This window comes from Zeus faber, assembly GCF_960531495.2.
Source record: "Zeus faber genome assembly, chromosome: 12".
Classification (NCBI taxonomy): domain Eukaryota; kingdom Metazoa; phylum Chordata; class Actinopteri; order Zeiformes; family Zeidae; genus Zeus; species Zeus faber.
This window is the reverse complement of record NC_137196.1, coordinates 18,955,747-18,976,657: the sequence shown is the minus strand read 5'-3', so window position 1 is coordinate 18,976,657 and position 20,911 is coordinate 18,955,747. Positions and strand designations below refer to the sequence as shown.

The window sequence follows — 20,911 nt, the reverse complement described above, 5'->3', positions numbered from 1 at the left end:
GAGGGAGAGAGAAGGAGGGAGGGAGGGGGTATAGACAGAGTTAATCGCCGACGCGCATGATGAGAAAACAACGCGTTGGCGTGTGACGTGTGTTTGCCGTGGGATCGAGGCCTGTGTCCTGTCGCAATTTCCACCGCAGTCGCCTGTGCGTCCAGTCGGTCATTCGTTCGGAAACCTGCCGTCCCGCCAGGTTGTCGTCACCGCGCGGTCATATTGTTTAATGGCTTTTCGTTTGCTGTTCGCTCCACTATGCTTTGGAAAACGTACACAGACATGGGCGCTCTGGAGTTGGCTCTATTTTGGGACACACACACACACACACACACACACACACACACACACACACACACACACACACACACACACACACAACAGTGGCGCCGGGGCCCTACACTGCGGTTGCAGAGCGCCTGATTAAAATGATGACGGAGGGTGGAGGGTGCGCGCAGCGCAGTGTGGACGCGAACGAAGAGGCGACCGTCGATGCGTCGTGCTTCTTGAACCGACGGACTCCCCCGAAACTTTTTGGGAGACGCGAGATCGCGGTCACGTGACAACCGCCCCCCCCCCCCCCCCCCCCGGGATCACGTGACCGCGGATCACGTGCCGCTGCAGTCCCGTCAGCTGCGCGCAGAGAGCGACCGATCAGCCGGTGAGTGGAGCCTGAGTTTGCGCTCGTTTCGCGTCGAAATTGGGAAAAATACGTCGTAGTCGATGGTGCGAGAGCTTCGGCTTCGTGCCCGGGCGGTCCGTGTGCGTTTTTGCCGGTGGAACGACGGCGGAGCCATGGGGGCGTTCTCAGCGTCGACGTTCGCTCCCTCAGCTTCCTGCTAGCTGTCACCGTTTGCCGATGGGCTTTCTGCTAGCCGAGCTCGTAATTCTGCATTTGGTCACCCGCGGCGGCTGGGTAGCACTTCATTTAGTGACGCCAAATATATTGAATTTGTGCCATAACCCTCCGTTGGTTTCAGATCTCACCATGTCGTGACATTGGGGCTTGCTAGCTTGTTATGACCTGAGTTTAGCATCTCAGCTCCATCTGTGTTTTGTACAAACCATTTTACGAATAAAACACATTGCAACTCAATATAAGAGCCCCCTTTCTGTTTTCATGTCGGCCCATGTCAAACATATAACAAGACATGGTAAAATATATATATATATATATATATATATATATGTGTGTGTGTGTGTGTGTGTGTGTGTTGGTCAGGTTTGCAATTATTGCATGGACCAAGATGGGTGGAATAAAGTACCATGCATTTGACAAAAAAAGATTCAGATTACAGAAAGAGCCTTATCGCTGCAATTGATGGAACAAGTAAGCTGTAATGTACAGCCGGTCGGTTGTCACCGCAAAATAAACCCCTCTGAAGCGCGCATTAGACTCGATCATCCTGCCGGCGGTTATTTTGCAATAACGGTAGGCTGGCTGTACATTCTTCTTCTTCTTTTGGCTGCTTCCGTTCCGGGTCACCACAGCGGATTTTCTGTTTCCATCTCTTCCTCTCCTGTGCATCTTTATAGATCTTGATTCATCTTACACAGTTACTAACTCAATAATACCTTGAGACATGATATTGATTTGAGATATAATTTAAAAACTAGTACTGCTAGTTTAGGAGCTTCCCATAAGAAAAGTAGTCCACAGCAACACAGCTCATACTAGCAAACTATTGGCTAACCCCTTTACTCTTGATGGAATGTGAAAGTAAAGTATGAAAGTATCAGAATGAGAAGGTATCTGGAACGCGACAATCGCAGTGCGCACAGACACAGTTGAACAGGGGACGTTTAGAGTTTGATCAATATCGATGTACATTTGGAGCGGAAATTAGTAGGGCTGCCCCCTGAAGGTCGACGAGTCGAATCATCAGTTGGAAACCTTTCAGTCGACTGAGATTCTTCAAGTCGTGCAGTTTTTGAGGGGAGCTTTTGTCAGTCAGTCGGCATTACAACAACAAGATAAAACATATTGATCCGGTACTTTAACTGTACTCTTATGGGGTCTTTTTTTTAATCACAAGAGAAAAATTAAAAGCAGAATTAACACTGCTTTATTTTCTGCTCATTACGCATGGGGAGGGGGCGAACGGGGGCGGAATCTGTGCTCAGGGTCTCCTCGTGTGTGTGAGAGGTAGAGGGAGCTGACCCTGCCCCCTTTGCGCATATCTCCATTCCGATGATGGGGGGAGAGAGAGGAGAGGTGTCTCTTCTGATAGTAGCGAAAATGTTTCTTAGTGGAATATCTTAATCTTATTCCAAGTTAGAAACGGGTTATATATCCTAAATAAATTGATGAATCGATTTTTCTTAATTTCTCCATTACCGGTAACGTGGGAGCTTATCGATACTACAGTCTTTAATAAGTTAGCCCTGGGGCCCATTTAATACCGGGTCATACACTTGAGCAGCAGAATCCGATTCGGCTGACAAAATTCTGAGTCGGGTACAGCCCTAGAAGTGAGTGACAAACACCATCCAACGTTATATAGGTCCAAGCTTCCTCTCTCGGCAACTCATTTGCATCCAGTCACTTGCGACTAGACAGACAACTTGAGCCGATGCTGCATTTGAAGGAAAACTCGCTGCGTTTTACAAAACCTGGAAAACTATAATCAGTCACAGAAGACGTAGGAACCAACCCTTTCCTCTGTGTCTGCACTGCATGATCCAGGAAGGATCGTAATGATTAAAACGGTTGTATGTTAAAATTGTTGCAACTGAATGACAGAAAAGGAACATTCAGTGACGTAAGTCCACAGTGATTGGTCGTATGAGCATGAAAAATCGAAAATGAAATGACAAATAAGACACTTCATTTAAAGTAAACATGTCTTTTTTCAAGTTATTTCAAAAACATTAAATGTAAAGGCTGATCACGCCATTACGGAAACTCCGAAAATTCTACCTAACTAAACTGGACCCCGTATATTGCTCCCTGCAGCTATATTTATTATTATTATAATAATAATATTAATATTAATACTTATTATTATTATTGCTGTTATTATTATTTTTATGATTATTATTATTATTATTATTCAGAAACAAGCGCTAATTTCTGCTGTTGACCAATGAGAATCGAATATTCCACAGAGCCATCCAATAAAACATAATAATGCTATTTATTCCCATGATATTTTCAGCTGCGTGGTGTTGGATTAAATTTAGCATTATACTGCCACGGTTTATTCTACAAGATGGACATTCGAGGGGCCGTGGACGCTGCAGTGCCCACGAACATCATTGCTGCCAAGGCAGCTGAGGTTCGAGCCAATCAAGTCAACTGGCAGTCCTACCTCCAGTAAGCACACACCACTGTCGATTATTCATGTCATGTGACAGGTATTTCTGGTGATGTTGAACAATTCCATGAAGCTTTATTCTCTTCTTGGAATTAGTGTCAGCTATGTAGCATACTTTGGGTACTTCTGGAGTTTCGGCCTCGTGAGTCACTGTCAGAAGTCTCACGTCCTTCCTCATTTTGGCTGTTTACTTATAGTGTCAAAGCGAAATGTCTGGTATTCAATGTCTTATCATGATTTATCATATCACATTTTCTCTCAGATTTTTCTGAATGCTTGTTTTCTATACAGTTGTACTATACTGTATATTAGCAGCTTATTATTGACATATGACATTCTTAGAGTGATTAACATTATGATGCAAGCTACCGCAGGCACTTCAAAACCAGATGCCAGACAAATACTCCAAGGCCAATCTTCACTTTTCAGTTCAAAAACTGTAAACTTTTTGCATTATTAATGTGACAATTTATTTGTGCCCTTATAAATTGCACCATAATGGATCAAATAGATCAAATATATCTGCATAAAACTCGTTTTTTAAATTCTATTGGTTTATTTGGACTAGAAAACTTCTCATTGTATGGCAAGGGGTTTGGAATAAAATGAATCAGATACTTATTATTATTATTATTTTATTTATTTATTATTTTTTTTTCCCTAACAGGGGTCAGATGATTTCGGCTGAAGACTGTGAGTTTATCAAGAAGTTTGAGGTGGCTCATTCTGAAGACAAACAAGCCATTCTGACCAATGAAGGACATCAGGTTTGAAGACACTTTAGCCCCTTTCACGCATAGTTCCCGGTAAATTACTCTCAGTATGGTAGTAAGTCCTAGTCCTCATAAGGAAAACAAATAAGAACATCCAACGGCGCCATTGTTAAAAGACTTAACACACACTCTACAATATTAAAATAATTTCATATTCATTTTTCAAAAAAAATGCCAGTTTGTGCATGGACAAGACAACTATCACATACGCACGACGTAGACAAACGCATCGCATCATTTGTTGTCGTCACTGTAGTTTTTCGAAGGACCTTCTGCTGCTGATTCCAGCTTTGCTGCCATGGAAAAACAAACTGTAAAGGCGGCTTGTCTCGGTGGCCCTTCACTTTCTTTTTTTGGGCAAATTGTCAATTCCGCGGAAGGAGGCAGATTTCATGGTCCGTGACGCTATTTTCACGGCCGTGGTTTTGGTAGGGCCCTACACATGTGTGTTCGTCTTTAACGGGACTGGAAGCATAAGGAGGCAAAATATTGAACCATTTTATACTTGGCTGACCTCAGCTTAAACCCCAGAATATCTAAAGCAAAAAGATCTTTCCAAGCAAAAGCAATTTACTTTCCCCAGAGTGCGAGTGCTTATTATCTATTTATAATTTTTTTTATCTCTGTTTTTGCTTTTGTGCTCAGTGTGCGAAGACCTTTCTCAACCTAATGGCTCACATCTCCAAAGAGCAGACAGTCCAGTACATCTTGACCTTGATTGATGACACTCTGCAGGTAATCAGAAACACCTCAGGCCAGCGGGGCGTCAACCATCACACAAACCTCTTGCATTTCCAATGAAATGGACTGTGCTAATATAGCATTTTATCCTTTCTTTATCCTTCCTTAAAGTTACATCCCTTGGTGGGTAGTACAGGGTGAAACATTACTGCTTAAAATCTTGTTGTGTGCCATGACATCATTTTCAAATTATACTTAACATCCCACTCTGTTTTTGGACTAGTAACAGTCATTGTAACAACAAGTATATTAAACAAGTTGTGATAAAAGACATTGCATACAGAGTTTAGTCATTATCCAAGCATAGATTATAATAAGGGAGCTAATATTCAAATAATAACAAATTATAATCATACATAAAAGCCCAATCTTGTGCCCTTTTCAATGACACGTTAATTGAATTTCATTTAGCTATGATCATATCACCTATGCTAGATTAGATTAAGCCTACATAAACAAGAGGGAAAAGATCAAATGAATCAGCCTGAGCAGGTTTTAGTCCGGCGGCTCTTGTTACATCGCCGTTTTTGATTGAATGTACTCAGGAGAACCATCAGAGGGTGAACATCTTCTTTGACTACGCCAAGAAAACCAAGAACACTGCCTGGTCCTATTTTCTGCCCATGCTGAACCGTCAAGACCTGTTCACCGTCCACATGGTGAGTTGGAAGATCCATGTTCTGGTTGTGTGTGTGATGAGATTCAATTTAAGTTTGTTCGCGTCGCCCGTTATCAGAGTCACAGCAAAAACTTGAGTGTCCCTTTAAACCACACAGCAGTTTTTTGTCTGCGTATTCAGTGTGTACATGTATTTTACACCTAAAACCGGGCTCAGCACAGCATTGTCAGGATTTTGAACTTGGTGCCCATCATAACAGTACGGCGAGGTTGGCAGATTTACTTTTGCGGTACAGAACAAAAATGGACAGGACAATGAATAGCTACTATAATTTATGAGGAAGGTAGTAGAAGGTTATAGTGAAGTGAAATTAGATGTGAAGGAAGGACAATTGCATTATACTCTGACCATGTAGTCAACAAAACGACATGTAAAACCATGTATCTGACACGTGGGCCTCACACAACAACGGCTCTTACCCGATGACATCCATCGCAGACCAATGACATTGTCGGTTTGCACATTAAACACAGCGTAGAAGTTGTAGCTGGTGTTTTTTAATGAGCCACGACGTCGGCAGACAAACTATATGAAACACACATTGATTATTGATTTATTTATTTGAAATGATCTCTCTCATTAACTAATCAGCCTCTCACAAAGAGATTGGTTTGCCATTTGAAATAAGCATGTAAGTATTTTACCAATATTGCAAGTGTTTTCAGCCGCTGCAGTGCATACTAACACAGTGTGTATGTCAGGCAGATGTTTGCCCGCAGTTCGTCTGTAAGACTGCTGCCAGCTGTTGATCTAATCGCCAATTTCCAAAGAAAAAAAACAGAAAGTCTATTCCATGGAGTCTTTCACAACCCCACAATAAACCGGTTCTAATCATAGCCCAACACATCAATAATTTCTTACACAGCAACCTTCCTTTTTCTGCGAAAACAGGCAATTAGAGGCATCGTGACCCCTCACTGATAATCTTTTCATATCAGCGAAGACCACCTCACAATCTATAACTTTAGCACTAGGAGGTGATACACGCAGCTTAATTAAGGGTGCCAGATGGCGCCCAGCAGGTCGGCTCAAAGTGACCCCCCCAGGACTGCCATGCAGCTCTTTCAACAGACTCCCAACTCCTCATCAGGTCCACTGCTGTCCCGAAATCACGGCCCCCGCATTTCCCCACATTTTGACTGAAGCCTTGGCTGTGCCCACAGTCTCGGGAGATCAGAGGAAAGCTTACTGTTCAGATCGACGGGATTGGCTTCTCTCTCTCTCTCTCTCTATCTCGGATCTGTGTGGCAAAAGACAGGGAGAAGTTTTTCAAGAGCAAATTGGTTATGAGGTGTACCCTGGAGGACCTGAGGTGATTTGCATGTAGATGGGGTTTCGGAACAGCGTGCGTGCGGGGGTGCGTTTTCCTGTTTAAATGTATTCGGCTGGACTTCTGTGACATCGTAAATGGAAGGACTCTCTATCTATCTCTTTGTTCTTTGTTTTCCGACTCTTTTCAAGGTCGTTTAAAAAAAAAAAAAGAATAGGGGGGGGGTGCTGGAATCCATAAGGTCCTGATAACTGGCGAATCAAATGAATATTAAGTTAACTGCAGCAACATTGAAAACTACGCCATTTTAAGCTTCCCCACCAACCTTTAAACGCTTTCAATCGTATTTTCGCTGTTCCAGTGCCACCCAAGACAACATTTCTCAAATACAAGCCATGCTAGTTTGACCCTTATTATGTCAGTGCAGGGTGTTATAAGGGCAATCACAACCATGAACGTTTAATTGATGATTAATTGTCATACAAATAATTTGTTCATTGATGCCAATATACTGTTCATAAAAATTGGACAGACCGTTCATCTTGCTCCACCCAACGGATCACACACCTAATTCTCATTTAATTTCACAACATTTAAGCATTGGTTTGAAATTCCCCTTAAATTTGGATAGAAACATGATTGTGGAACCTTTTGATAAAACGATGGCAATCTGCTCAAACTGTTGCGGCGAGGGGATCATAATCGTGGCGGCTCTGCATGATATGCCGGTGTCGGTCAGTGACTGAAAGCTTATTGTTAAGAGCTGTTCTTCAAATTGCGCACGTGATAGCCTATCGAGAAATCAACTGCAGTCAGCGTTTTACAAATAAACTTTACATGATGAATTTCACCGTAGCTTACCTTTTGCCAGACACTTTATTTGAGCCTCAGGGGAGTGCAGATGTTTGATCGTGAATAGACCACTGACAGACACAACATAAATGTCAGATCTATCATTTGTTTTTGTTTTGTCCCCCCCAATTGCTGTCAATCAAATAGTTGGTATTGTATTTACTTTTATTCCTGCCTCTTCCCCACTAGGCCGCTAGGATCATTGCCAAGCTCGCTGCTTGGGGACGTGACCTGATGGAGGGAAGCGACCTTAACTACTACTTCAACTGGATCAAGACACAGCTCAGCTCCCAGGTAATTGATGCAGCATTGTGCAGCAGAAATGCATTTGGGATGTAGAAAATGTTACAGGCTAAAGATTGTCATGCTTTCGAAAAAAAAAAAAAAAAAAAAAAAAAAAAGAAGCTCAGTGCAGCCACGTGGAATAGTTTTACATTGAACAGTGCTCTTTCTTTTTGTTTTTGTTTTATTTGGGTGATAATTTGTTGAGCAACATTCAAGTGACAACATTGAAGGGACAATGTTCCCGAGCCTTAATATTACAAAATGTGGGCATGAATGAAATTCTCCAAAAACTTGCAACTGTGTCAAATTTGATCTTGTTTGTGTATCATAATTTTTCGGATCTTTAAACTAATTTTGACATAGATTTAATATACCACATTATCTGTGTCTTCCCATTTGCCATATTTTATCCCCATATTTTCTCCTGCCTAACTTGAGCAATATTCCAAACAAAATAATACTTCATACATGTCCAGCTCTTAACTTAATTTGTATTTGTTGCCCTTCGTCTAGGCCTAGTTTTTTTTTTTTAACTAGGTAACCACACTTGTGGCTATCTAAATTAAATGTGACAGCTGTAGACGAATGACAAAGCTAAATAAAGCCTGAAAATATGCATTTTAAACCAAAACAAAATTGTCTAATGAAATGCTATATTAAATGAGTCTACACCATTGAATAAATTAAATGGACATTAAATTACTTTGTAAAATATATAAAAAATAAATATGGCCATAATATGTTTTGTGACACATCTCAACTCACCTCAATAAACCTTTGTGCCTCATGTACAGTACACACTTTTTTTCTTTTAAATATAGGTTTTACACCGTCTAAGAATCTAAGTTTGAACAGGAAATCCAGCTTAAAGGCGATTTATACTCGCTGCAAGTGGAGCTCTCGACCAGAGAGCACGGCATTTGCAATTGATGCAGTGGTGTAGATGGTGTGGTGATATTCTACTGAAAGACAGGGGGCGATGTGCACAAACAGGGGAAACAAAGAATTGTAAACGTTACAAAGAAGTCCTGAGAGAAGGATCTGAATAACTAGAGCAGATATAAAAGATATAAGAATTAAAATAGAAAGTGTTAAATGTATGTATATCTATTGTAGTCAGTGTAGTTTTTTATCACACTGCCGCTGGAGCTATATAAATATAGTGTGTGTGTGTGTGTGTGTGTGTGTGTGTGTGTGTGTGTGTGTGTGTGTGTGTGTGTGTGTGTGTGTGTGTGTGTGTGTGTGTGTGTGTGTGTGTGTGTGTGTGTGTGTGTGTGCACACACACAGAGTTGTGGTCAATGTTTACATACACTTGTAAAGAACATGTATGTCATGGCAGTCTTGAGTTTCCAATAATTTCTACAAGTCTTATTTTACTGTGATGGATTGATTGGAGCACATACTTCTTTTGTCACAAAAAACTTTCATTCATTTTGGTTATTTCATGAATTTATTATGGGTCTTCTGAAAATGTGGCCAAGTCTGCTGTGTCAAAAATATACATACAGCCATGCTAATATTTGTTTACATGTCCCTTGGCCATTTTCACCTCAATAAGGCGCTTTTGGTAGCCGTCCACAAGATTCTGGTTGAGTCTTTGATCACTCCTCTTGATAGAATCAGTGCAGTTCAACTAAATTTGTTGGCTTTCTGACACAGACTTGTTTCTTCAGCACAGTCCACATGTTCTCGATAGGTTTTAAGTCAGGACTTTGGGAAGGCCATTCAAAACCCTTAATTCTAGCCTGATTTAGCCATTCCTTTACCGCTATTGATGTGTGTTTGGAGTCATTGTCCTGTTGGAACACCCAACTGCGTCCGAGACCCAACCTTCTGGCTGATGATTTTCGGTTTTCCTGAGGAATTTGGAGGTAATCCTCCTTCTTCATTATTCTATTTACTTTGTGTAAAGCACCAGTTCCACTGGCAGCAAAACAGGCCCGGAGCATAATTCTACCATCACCATGCTTGACGGTAGGTATGGTGTTCTTGGTGTTCAAGGCCTCACCTTGTCTCCTCCGAACATATTTCTGGTCATTGTGGCCAAATAGCTAAATTTTTGTTTCATCTGACCACAGATATTTCCTCCAGGAGGCCTGGTCTTTGTCCATGCAACAAACTTCAGTCGAGCCTTAAGGTGCTGCTTCTGGAGAAAAGGCTTCCTTCTTGCACGGCAGCCTCTCAGCCCACGGCAATGGAAAACACGCTTGACTGTGGACACTGACACCTGTGCTCCATCAGCTTCTATTTCATCGCTGACCTGCTTTTTGGTGCTTCTTGGTTGACTCTTGACCATCCTGACCATTTTCTTTTCAGCAGCAGGTGATAGCTTGCGTTTTCTCCCTGATCGCGGCAGTGATACAACTATGCCATGCTCTTTATACTTCAAAGCAATTGTTTGCACAGTTGATCTTGGGACCTGTAGCTGTTTTGGAATGGCTCCAATTGACTTTCCTGACTTGTTCAAATCAATGATCCGCTTTTTCAGATCCGTGCTGAGCACCTTGGACTTTCCCATTGTAGTGTTATGTGACTGAGTCTGATGAGTGTATCACACGAGCCCTATTTAAATGGGCTCAGAGAAGTCACCGGCTGTAGTCGATCATTATCACTCACAAGAGGCCATGCCACAAAGCAAATTTGATTGACACAACTTTCTACATCACCAAAATTGATCATTCATGTTGCTGTATGTATATTTTTGACCCAGCAGATTTATTCACATTTTCAGAAGAGCCATAATTGATTCATAACAGAACCAACATTCGTGAATGTTTTTTGTGACAAAGGAGTATGTGCTCCAATCATTCCATCACAGAAATTTAAGAGTTGTGGAAACTTTTGGAGCTCAAAAGATTCGGACGTGCGCAAAAATCACTGCGGCGCTGTCGCGAGCGCCGCAATTACATCATTTTTGGCACGCGCATTAAACAGCACTACGGCTGCAGCGACTATTAAAAAAAAACAACAAAAAAAAACCTTTATTTAAAAACCTTCATAGTTACTCTATCAAAAGAGTTGATATTGCTCTTTGAAGCCCCTTGCTGGATTTAATATCTTGGATTGTCTTTGGTATTGATTTTTGAATACCTTAGGATGGCTTTGATCAAAGCCATCCTAAGGTGGTGGAGCCCAAAAGCCACACTTTTGGGCTCCACCAGAGCGAGGGCTGACAACAAAACACATCAGTGGTCTCACCTAAGCAGGTCAACAGCCACTATTAAAAAGGGACATTTTCTTTTTTAACATTCATTTTCTCTGTATTTGTTCTGCATCTCTCTTGAAAAGTGTTTTCCGTCCTGGAGAATGTGTGTGTGTCTCATGCACAGTGTCATAATCTACGAGTTCATTATCGACGAGTTGCCTAATATGCCTGTTAACTTCTCGATCTTCTCTCAACAGCAATAAACTGATCCGCAATCACCTGTTTCCACTGAAATGCGCTTGCGGTTGAGTTTTGTTTTTTTTGTTGTTGTTTTTTTGTTTTTTTTAATCGAACTGCCACTGTAACTCCATTGGAAGCAGTGGGATTTCTAAGCCAGGTCTGTGGTGTTTGTTTGTCTCTCATTAGAACCTGCATGGTGCAGGTCCAGAAACAGGCTTGGGAGCAGGAACTATTTCCCCCAGTGAAGTGAGTATGAGTGAAGTGCATCCTGTGCTTCCCTGATGCTTCCAACCCTCCTCCCCCCGCCCCGCCCGGCCCGGCCCGCCCCGCACCGGCAGGGTAGGGTTTGTGCAACCTGGCTTTTTGTCTGCTGTCACTGGACATTCACATCTTTTTTTCTCTCTCCTCTCCTTCTCCCTCATCCTGTTGTCGTCACTCCAGTTTTCTTACTATTAACTCCAGATGATTCTTTGTTGGGACCCTGGGCTTTCGGGGACTACATTTCGAGCCTATGTTGGGAGGGGTGGTCCATTTAGTCAGCATGGTGTTGGCCGTCATTGGTTAGGCAATTGAGTAGAAATTGCATGTCTCATGCCAGTGCTCCTTAACGCCTTGGCGCATGAAGAGAACCACTTTTGCCTGAAGAATTGAAGCTTCAGCCACAAAATGAACGAGCGACGCCGAATTTGAAAATTTAAAAGGCGTTTGTATGTGAGCGACGTTCCCTTCTTTCTAGGGAACATTACCACGGCTGCATTATTCTTAGGAACGTGCTCGGAAACCGGCTGATGCGATGGCTCCCTAACGGCCGAACAAAGTAATCAGCTTTCCCCTCTCTCTCTCTCTCTCTCTCTCTCTCTCTCTCTCTCTCTCTCTCTCTCTCTCTCTCTCTCCCTCTCTGTCATCTCCCACAGAACAGTTAATCTGCTTTCTCTCCTTTGTGCTATGTATCCTACTGCATTCCTCCTCTTTAACGCCAGACCTTCCGAGCTAATGTGAGACAACTTCTCTTTTAACAAATGAATTTAATCAATTTTTCTCTTTTCTCAGCTTCCTCTGCTTTAATCTATTCCTCATTCACAAGTTTTGTTTTTTTCTGCTCAGGTGAAATGGGACAATAATTTTCTGTATGGTATTGTTGTGTGTATGTTTGATACGGCATGTGTTGATCTATACTGTACCTACAGTTGCATGGGCGATGCCTTTGTTGGGTGGGCGATGGTAATGCAAGTGTACTGACCGAACTTTTCACCCGCGCTGTCTCTGCCTGTCATCCACTTCATCCTTCCGGAATGATCTGCTCTAACGTTTTCCTAACCTTTCTGATATCCTTCCACTCGTACGCTACACTCTCAGTCGAGTTTGAAGAAACATCTGCCCCTGTCCGTTGCAGAGCTCCCAGTATGTCCAGTGCGTGGCGGGATGTCTCCAGCTGATGCTGAGGGTCAACGAGTACAGGTTCGCCTGGGTGGAGGCCGACGGCGTCAACTGGTGAGTTGCTGGGTATTAGGCAAGATTTCACCGTTCCATTTAGATGCAAAGGGTAATTTGGGGTAATTTCTAGAATCACCTGTGTATAGCATTGTAAATCGAATGGTATTGCCTCTCGTCTATTTAACGTGCATGTTTTGAAAAATCGGTAACCAGCTTTGCAACTCCATCCATCTATTTTCATTGCGCAATTATTCCTTCTCAGGCTCATAAATGGCTGGTGCCGACTACAAACGTAGGAGAAGCTTTTTGTACGGTCATCATCATTCTGACGCACACATGTCTGTACTTACCTGGCTATTTCTATGGATGTCTCTCTAGTTGTCTGCATTATGAACCCTTTGCTCCTTGCAACACACTGTTTTTTATGGAGCATGTGTTTCTTGCAATATCAGAAGATAATGAATCTGTGAACGAAATACAAATTGCTTTCTTACACAATGTCGCAGCTCTGAACACTCTATATAATCTTTTTTTTTTTTTTTTTTATCAGCATCACTGCAGTGCTGAGTAACAAGTGCGGCTTCCAGCTCCAGTACCAGATGATCTTCTGCGTTTGGCTGTTGGCCTTCAGCCCCCAGCTCTGCGAGCAGTTGCGGCGTTACAACGTAGTGCCTGCCCTGTCCGACATCCTTCAAGAGTCTGTCAAGGAGAAGGTCACGCGAATCATCCTGGCTGCTTTCCGGGTACTTGAAGAAAGACCAGCGTTGGCCTCCAAAATACCGCCCTCACTTGCAATTAGGGTGCCTGGTTGGGTGCTTTCTTCTGGTTCCCTCGTCGGCTTTCTATTTTCGCTCTCGGCTGTTTTGGCAAAAACGTCAGCATTCCCATCCTATTAAATGCTCACAAAGGATTGTAGATCACTCCTTTGTCAAACTTTCACGATTGCTTAAAAGTCAATGTGTGGTTGTCTTCCAGTCTGTTTTCAACTCCATTGCCCTCTATGAATTTGCTGGGGTAATGCCCATTATGACAACAAGTTGAAACCTTTTTACAGCAACCCACTCGTTAAATAATACATTAGAAAATTGATGGTTTTGCTGTCCTCTCAGCGCCTTCCCGCCACCGCTAAGAGCTTCTATTGGATATTTAATTTAGTCCTAAGAGCTGTGCTCTGGTCCTGCTCTGCTGTTTGTATTCATGCCAAGTAATGAATTCCCCCTTCCACGTCTCCAACAGAATTAAATTAGAGGCCATGGCCCATCGTTGGTTGTCCTCCCCTGGCTGAATCATTTAGACCCAAATTTTCTGGTCTGCAAATGTATCCAAAATGATTGCAATACATCTAATTCCTGGTTAACTATGGGTTATGCATTTGTTGGCCGGTTAAGTATTATTTATCAGACTTCTCACATCTTTAGTCACTTTATGAACCAGAACTTTATAATAATTTTAATCTGGAGATCCTTGTTTGGATCATAGCATTTGTTGCATCCCTTTCAATCCCACCACAAAAAAATCATAAATATATTTTTATGGAACTAAATAAATATTCAGATTTTTTTATTGTATCACAATTTGATTTGGTGTATCAATGGTGTATCATAGTCATCAACATATTTGCGATATCAAATATTTTTTTATTTCTGTTCTATTCTATTTCTTGTACTTTGCTCTTTGTCTTAAGAGGTATCCATTGTTTTTCTGGTCATGACACATTTGGAGTAGGGGAAAAAAAATTGAGTTACAAGATAAAATTGCTCCTTCGCAGAACCTTCTGGAGAAGTCTGCGGAGAGGGAGACTCGCCAGGAGTATGCCCTGGCCATGATCCAGTGCAAGGTCCTGAAGCAACTGGAGAACCTGGACCAGCAGAAGTACGATGACGAGGACATCACTGACGACATCAAGTTCCTGTTGGAGCGGCTGGGAGAGAGCGTGCAAGACCTCAGGTACTTCATTGGACTCCTTTAAAAATACAAAGGCACTAACAAGCTTTCTCACCACCCATCAAGGGCTTCGAGCGATTCGAAGCTACTGTTGAACTGTGTTTTTGCCCCTTTGTAACGTCGTCCCGATAAAATCTAGTGTTGAACTCCAACTTGTGATCAGCTTCAGCAGCATTTGCCACAGGCTGCAGAAACGTCTGTCTGCACAACCGGGAGACCGTAGAGGAGATGGCTCTTAGTGAACCATGGCATTGCATCACATTCCCTATGAATCTCAACACATTCTTTTTTTTTTTTTTTTTTTTTTTTTTTCGTCGGCATCCAGCTCCTTCGATGAGTATAGCTCGGAACTCAAGTCCGGCCGCCTGGAATGGAGCCCCGTGCACAAGTCTGAAAAGTTCTGGCGAGAGAACGCCGTCCGTTTGAATGAGAAGAACTACGAGCTGCTCAAGTAAGAGATGCGGAAACCACATTCAATTTTATCCACATCATTTATATACATAAAGCACACTATGTGTTGAGATTGACAACTGACATTGATGACTGACTGTTCTTTCATTTATTTTTTATCTGCCAGGAAAAAATTCTATGCATATTCTATGCATTCATTCTATGCAAATCGAATATATTGTGATTACAATAGATCAACATATAATATACTCTCATGGAGAAAAATTTCCATTTATTTCGTTTTCTTAGCTTCTTACTTGTATGTAAAATGAAAAATGTAAACCTAACTCGAAGAGAATTATAGTGGAGTTTTTTATTTCTCCTCCAGACAGCGGTGCGCTGTGCACACCAGTTCCCGACTTCTTTGCCGGTTTTCGTGTTTTATTTTTTTTATTTTAGATGTATTTATTTTTGTTTGTTTCCTATTTTTATGAAACAACATTTTTAAACACATCTAAGTTAAAAAAAAAAAAAAAAAAAAAAAACAACAACTGCATGTGCCACATCACACACGTCTCCCGATGCATTCCTTTGCTGTGGGATTTGATTTAGTAAAAACTGGACGTTTTTGTGAAAATACTGTGCTTGGAAATAATAAATCCTGCAGTTCTGTAACGGAGAGACCGCATTTTCCGACGGAAAGATTTAGATCTGCTAAAATAATTCAGGCGGTTTGGTAATAATCCCTCATACAAATTGTTTTTGTTATGCTTTGTCGTGTCAAGAGTCCTCTGTTATAAACATATTTGACCTCTTTGATTGCTGAAATGTTTCCAAAATCTGCCTTGCCTGTCAAAAAATAGCATCTCATTTGGTTTAACCATTCAGTTCATTATATGCATATAATTTAGACGCAACAGATCATTTACATATTACTAATGTCTAAGGTGTAGGCACCTGTGCCAAGGTTAGTCCCTCCTCCTCAGGTAATACTTGCGCAGAGGAAAATTTCATCAAGCTCAAAATTACATTATCATTTTCTTCAGGTATGATTAATACAAATTATTATTTTTTTTGTTCAGGGAAATAGTGACACCCCCAGGTCATCAGAGAGTCAAAGAATATTTTACAGTGCTCTCTCACCCTCTCTTTTGTCATCTTGGAGCGCCTGTGAAGCTTGCGATTTCTCTATACGATGAGCTTGTGATGGACGGCTGTGCGTGCCTCTCCTGATAAACGCCTCTCCACCCAGGATCTTAACCAGGCTGCTGGAGGTGTCGGACGACCCGCAGGTCATCGCTGTGGCAGCCCATGACGTCGGAGAGTATGTGCGACACTACCCACGTGGAAAACGGTAAAGCCTTTCATCCTGCACGCCTGCCGTTCGGCTGCGCTCCTGAGGCCAGGAACCCTGTCCTTTGTTCAGAATCTGTAGATTCAGCTCCCGCACCCGGCAGCCCGCTCTGTGATTACAAAACACTCCAGGAACAATTAATGATGAGTAGATCCATAGTGGCGGCGGTACAGTATTGCTGTAATTTTCCCCAACCAAGCAGCCTAAGTGGATACGTTGCCCTTGTGGGGCTTTCATCCTCTCATGGAGGTTATTAAGGATCATATACATTCAGTCTGCGCTTTATTCCTCCTCCATCTAAGGGCATTCGAACTAATGACCAAAAATAAGTTGTACAAAAATCTATTGCTGTTTGTCACTAGTTTACTATAGCTCACCTATTTTCACCAACCAAGACCATGCATACACTCAAATTGTGAAATGATTACATATTCGCTGTTGGGATAATAGATTGCTCTCTCTCTCTCTCTCTCTATCTATCGGGTCTGTCAGGATCACAAAACTTTTGTTGGCGATTATCATACAAATAATTGCGATTTACAATTGAATTGTCCCTTATCTGCAGTTCATGCCTCTATCACAGTATAAGCCGATAATAACGTTATAACACACATACCTTAGGAAGGAAAATACATGCATTTTGTAACATAAAACTTTGGGTTGACAGTGATCGCGATTGTGGCGCCACCCCTTGCGGCCGCCTGCGCGAGCACCGTGTGTCGATTACGCACATTTGAGTATTTTTCGAGCTTATAGAGCTTATTGTGCGTAATCACCGGGTGTCATGACATTTCACTGCATAAATGTACGACCGTATGTGTATGTATGTGACAAATAATCTCTTGAACTTGAATGTTTCTCAACAAAACTGATAAACATTTTGGCTCAAAATTCCTGTAAATTTGGATGGAAACAGGTGTTTGTGGAACCTAGCGATTCTACAACATTATTCCGATTAGTTCACCCAGTTGCAATCAGGTGATTATGTAAAACTACTTATACTACTACTCTGTTGCTCTCTTTCTCTCTCTCTCTCTCTTTCTCTCTCTCTCTCTCTCTCTCTCTCTCTCTCCCCCTCCCCGTCTTTAGAGTGATTGAGCAGCTCGGCGGGAAGCAGCTGGTGATGAACCACATGCACCATGAGGACCAGCTTGTGCGCTACAACGCCTTGCTGGCCGTGCAAAAGCTCATGGTCCACAACTGGTACGTACTGGAACCTTTTAACGGATATATCGGTCTGTATCATCAGCTTTATATACTGCATATGCAGTATGTATATGTATGTGACAAATAAACCTCTTGAATCTTGAAGTGCGACTTTTAGGGTAGCTACTAGAGGCCTTTTTCCACCATACATGTGTTTGCATTGCATGGCACCCAGGCAGAAGTTTGATTTAAAATTCAATTTCCACCACGGAGAAAAGAACAAGGAGGCCATAAAATATATTTATTAAAGAGGGAATTAGATATAAAAGCCTGCCTCTAATAAAGGCCTGGTACCCTCTGCAGTCGAGCTAAATAAAGGCCCCAGTCACTATTTGAGGAAATACAAAATAAACAAGTCAAAATAAAACATGACAAATGATGATAGTTTAATATGAAAAAAGGCAACTCGATTCATGCATCCGTAAACATTTTGACTGCATACGTACCGAAGCTTTTTAAACAAAAGCCCAAAATCTGTGGCTATGTGCAATTGGCTATTAATGAGCAAACAAATGTTCTGAAATGTCCCAATTTCTCAAGGTCCCACCTTTTGCTGTCTTATGCAGAATACATTATGACAAATGACTAGTTGTTTACTTTAAGCTGAAGTGTTCTTATTGAAGTAAGACTTTGCCATTACAGTACATCATCTAGATCAGCTGGGTGTGAATAGACTGTCAACCTTGTGTTTTAATTGTAACTAAGTTTAAATTCACAAAGTATTTGGTCGACACAATGTATTTTCTCGAACTGTTGATGTTACAGAATGCCTTGAAACGGTTGTACCTTGTGGTTGAAGTTTTCTAGTAGTCTGAGGTTCTTTCTCCGCCATTTGAACAATCTTCAGATTGGCCACTTCCAGGGAGGTTGACTACAGCGCCATAGTCCTTCAACCTCATGATAACATTGTGCACGGTGAACACAGGAACAACGCGGTTTTGGGAGATGGACTTGTAGCCTTGAGATTTCGTGTCTTCTATCTGGCCTCCTTGTTCTTTTCTCCGTGGTGGAAAACAGCAGAATTAGTACTCTTCTCTATTCAAACTGGAGGAATTAGTGATTATTATCTTGCAGGCACCTGGTACCCGCCACGGGAGAGTTCAAAGGCTAATTAAAGGAGAATCACCTCCTGAAAATCCTTTTAAAAAGTGCCAAGTTCCATTATGATGATAATAATAATGAAACTAATAAGCTGAGATCTATTTTATTGTATTTTTACAGCTTTCGTTCCACGGCAAACCAAATGAATTAATTTATTTCTATTTATTTAATACAATTTTAACAATTTTCAGGAAGAAATGGTGCATTATTTGGGAGGGGGGAATGCAAGGTTGCCATTTTTGGCGCACAACTGCCACTCTGGTCTTGAGTGTTGCTGTCATGAATGGATCTCCTCTCCCTTGGCTGCCGAAGGCCCCTGTGCTGTCATGACAACAGCAGACAAAAAGCTGAATGTTTGAATTGATAACCTTTCATTGAAGAACACATTATGTCCTTCTAGGTTATCAAAAGTACATTTCCCTAAGGCGTTAATAAGTGATTATGGCATTCGTAATAGTGGTAAAAGAACCAGTAACCTACCTATTCTCTAAATTTGGTGGTGGAGGAATGATATTCTGGGGCTGTTTTTCATGGCTTGGACTAGGTCCCACAATTCCAGTGAAGGGATCCTAATGCTTCAGCGTACAAGGACATTCTGGAGAGCTGTGCACTTCCAACTTTGTGGCAATAGTTTGGGGAGGGCCCTTTCCTGTTTCAGCGCCACAATGCCCCAGTGCACAAAGCGAGGTCCGTTGATAAATTCTTTACGGACTCTGGTGTGGAAGAGCTTCACTGGCCTGCCCAGAGCCCAGAGCCCAGACCCATTCGACACCTTTGGGAAGCCTTTTGGATAATCTCCCACTGTGAGCCACGCTCCATCGCCCAACCTCAGTGCCTGATCTCACAAATTCCCTGGTGTCTGAACGGGAGCCAATCCCCGCAGCCATGTTCCATTAAATGTTCAACAAGCACATAGGGGTATGGGGTTCGGGTGTCCACATACTTTTGACCATGCAGTATGTATGTTTGTATAGATAGATAGATCTATATACACCGGTCAGCTCCAACATTACAACCACCTGCCTTATATTGTGTCGGTCCCCCTCCTGTACTTTATTGACCCCCCACCGGGTCAATAAAGTGCTCAGTGAGTGTATGTACATAAAGGAAGCATGTTTTTTTGGGCCATTCTGGGGAAAAAAAAAAAAAAAACTCATTCAGTGAAGTCTTCCTTGGCCTTTTGTATTTCATGTACTTTGATATTCGTAATACCGGATAGGTGGGTCAAATCTGGAAAGGTTGTTATATTAAAAAAAAAGACACGCGGAGATATGTGACATTAAAAAATAATGCCATAGAGGTTCTTAAGATTCCTTAAGCTTCGTCTCAGTTCTCCAGTCATTACTGATGGTTGTTGCTCTCGCTTTGTCATTGGAGCTGTATGTAAACGAATGCCGCCACCAAATCTAAGTATTTTACCAGCAGTGTGAGTAGGGTAGTATATTTATGTCTTTTTCCTAATATATATATATATATATCTAATTTTTTTTTTTTCCTTCCACAGGGAGTACCTTGGCAAGCAGCTGCAGTCCAGTGACCAGCAGCAGCCTCAAGCCGTGGCTGCTCGTAGCTGAAGCTGATCTGTGGCGTGGATGTTGTCACGTAATGACGCGTGGTCGAGTGTGTTCCATATGTGCAGAGTTCGTCGTGGTTTTTTTTTTGGTTGTTCATCCATTCCTTGTCACGAATTGCAAAAAGCAGAACAGGGGTGACTTCTTTTTGTCAACCCCTCGCTCGATGGATGTTTACCGACCTCCCTGTTGTGCTGTGCTCTCACAGCTTAATGTTCAGTGATTGGAGTAGCACTTTGTGTCCGTGGCAATATATGTACAATGAAAGATTATTTAAACCTTGCCTGTGAATAATTGTGTGCTCATGACATTAAAGGAGCTTGTCTACGGTACGACTGAGTGTGCGTGAATTTCTTTTGTTCCCGAGCATCCTGCCTCTGTCCGCCGGGCAGCGGACGTTGACCATCATCAATAAGACAATATGGTTTTGCGTTTAGTCTGTAACACGTTTCCTGAGCCGCTGCAAATGAGTTTAGCTTGAAGGGGAATATTGTGTCAGCTCTGTCATCAGCTCTCTCGTGCCGATGTGAAACCTGTGAGGTCAGTGCCCCCACTGCAGTACATCTCCATAGTAATTAAAATAGCCTCCAAGTTCGTTTAAAAAATAGTAATAATAA

The 20,911-nt window shown here is 42.0% G+C and overlaps 1 protein-coding gene across 1 annotated transcript; it reads left to right on the top strand.

Annotated features, from left to right (window-relative positions):
- The first annotated feature begins 618 nt into the window (after positions 1 to 618).
- atp6v1h (ATPase H+ transporting V1 subunit H) lies at positions 619 to 20,626 on the top strand. Its single transcript, XM_080011490.1, has 14 exons — positions 619 to 652; positions 3,150 to 3,307; positions 3,976 to 4,075; positions 4,727 to 4,816; positions 5,368 to 5,481; positions 7,813 to 7,917; positions 11,481 to 11,540; positions 12,688 to 12,785; positions 13,279 to 13,471; positions 14,497 to 14,675; positions 14,998 to 15,123; positions 16,315 to 16,416; positions 17,506 to 17,619; positions 20,228 to 20,626. Exons 2-14 carry the CDS (start codon positions 3,204 to 3,206, stop codon positions 20,295 to 20,297), a joined length of 1,455 nt encoding a protein of 484 aa, XP_079867616.1. The 5' UTR covers positions 619 to 652; positions 3,150 to 3,203; the 3' UTR covers positions 20,298 to 20,626.
- Positions 20,627 to 20,911: the final 285 nt, after the last annotated feature.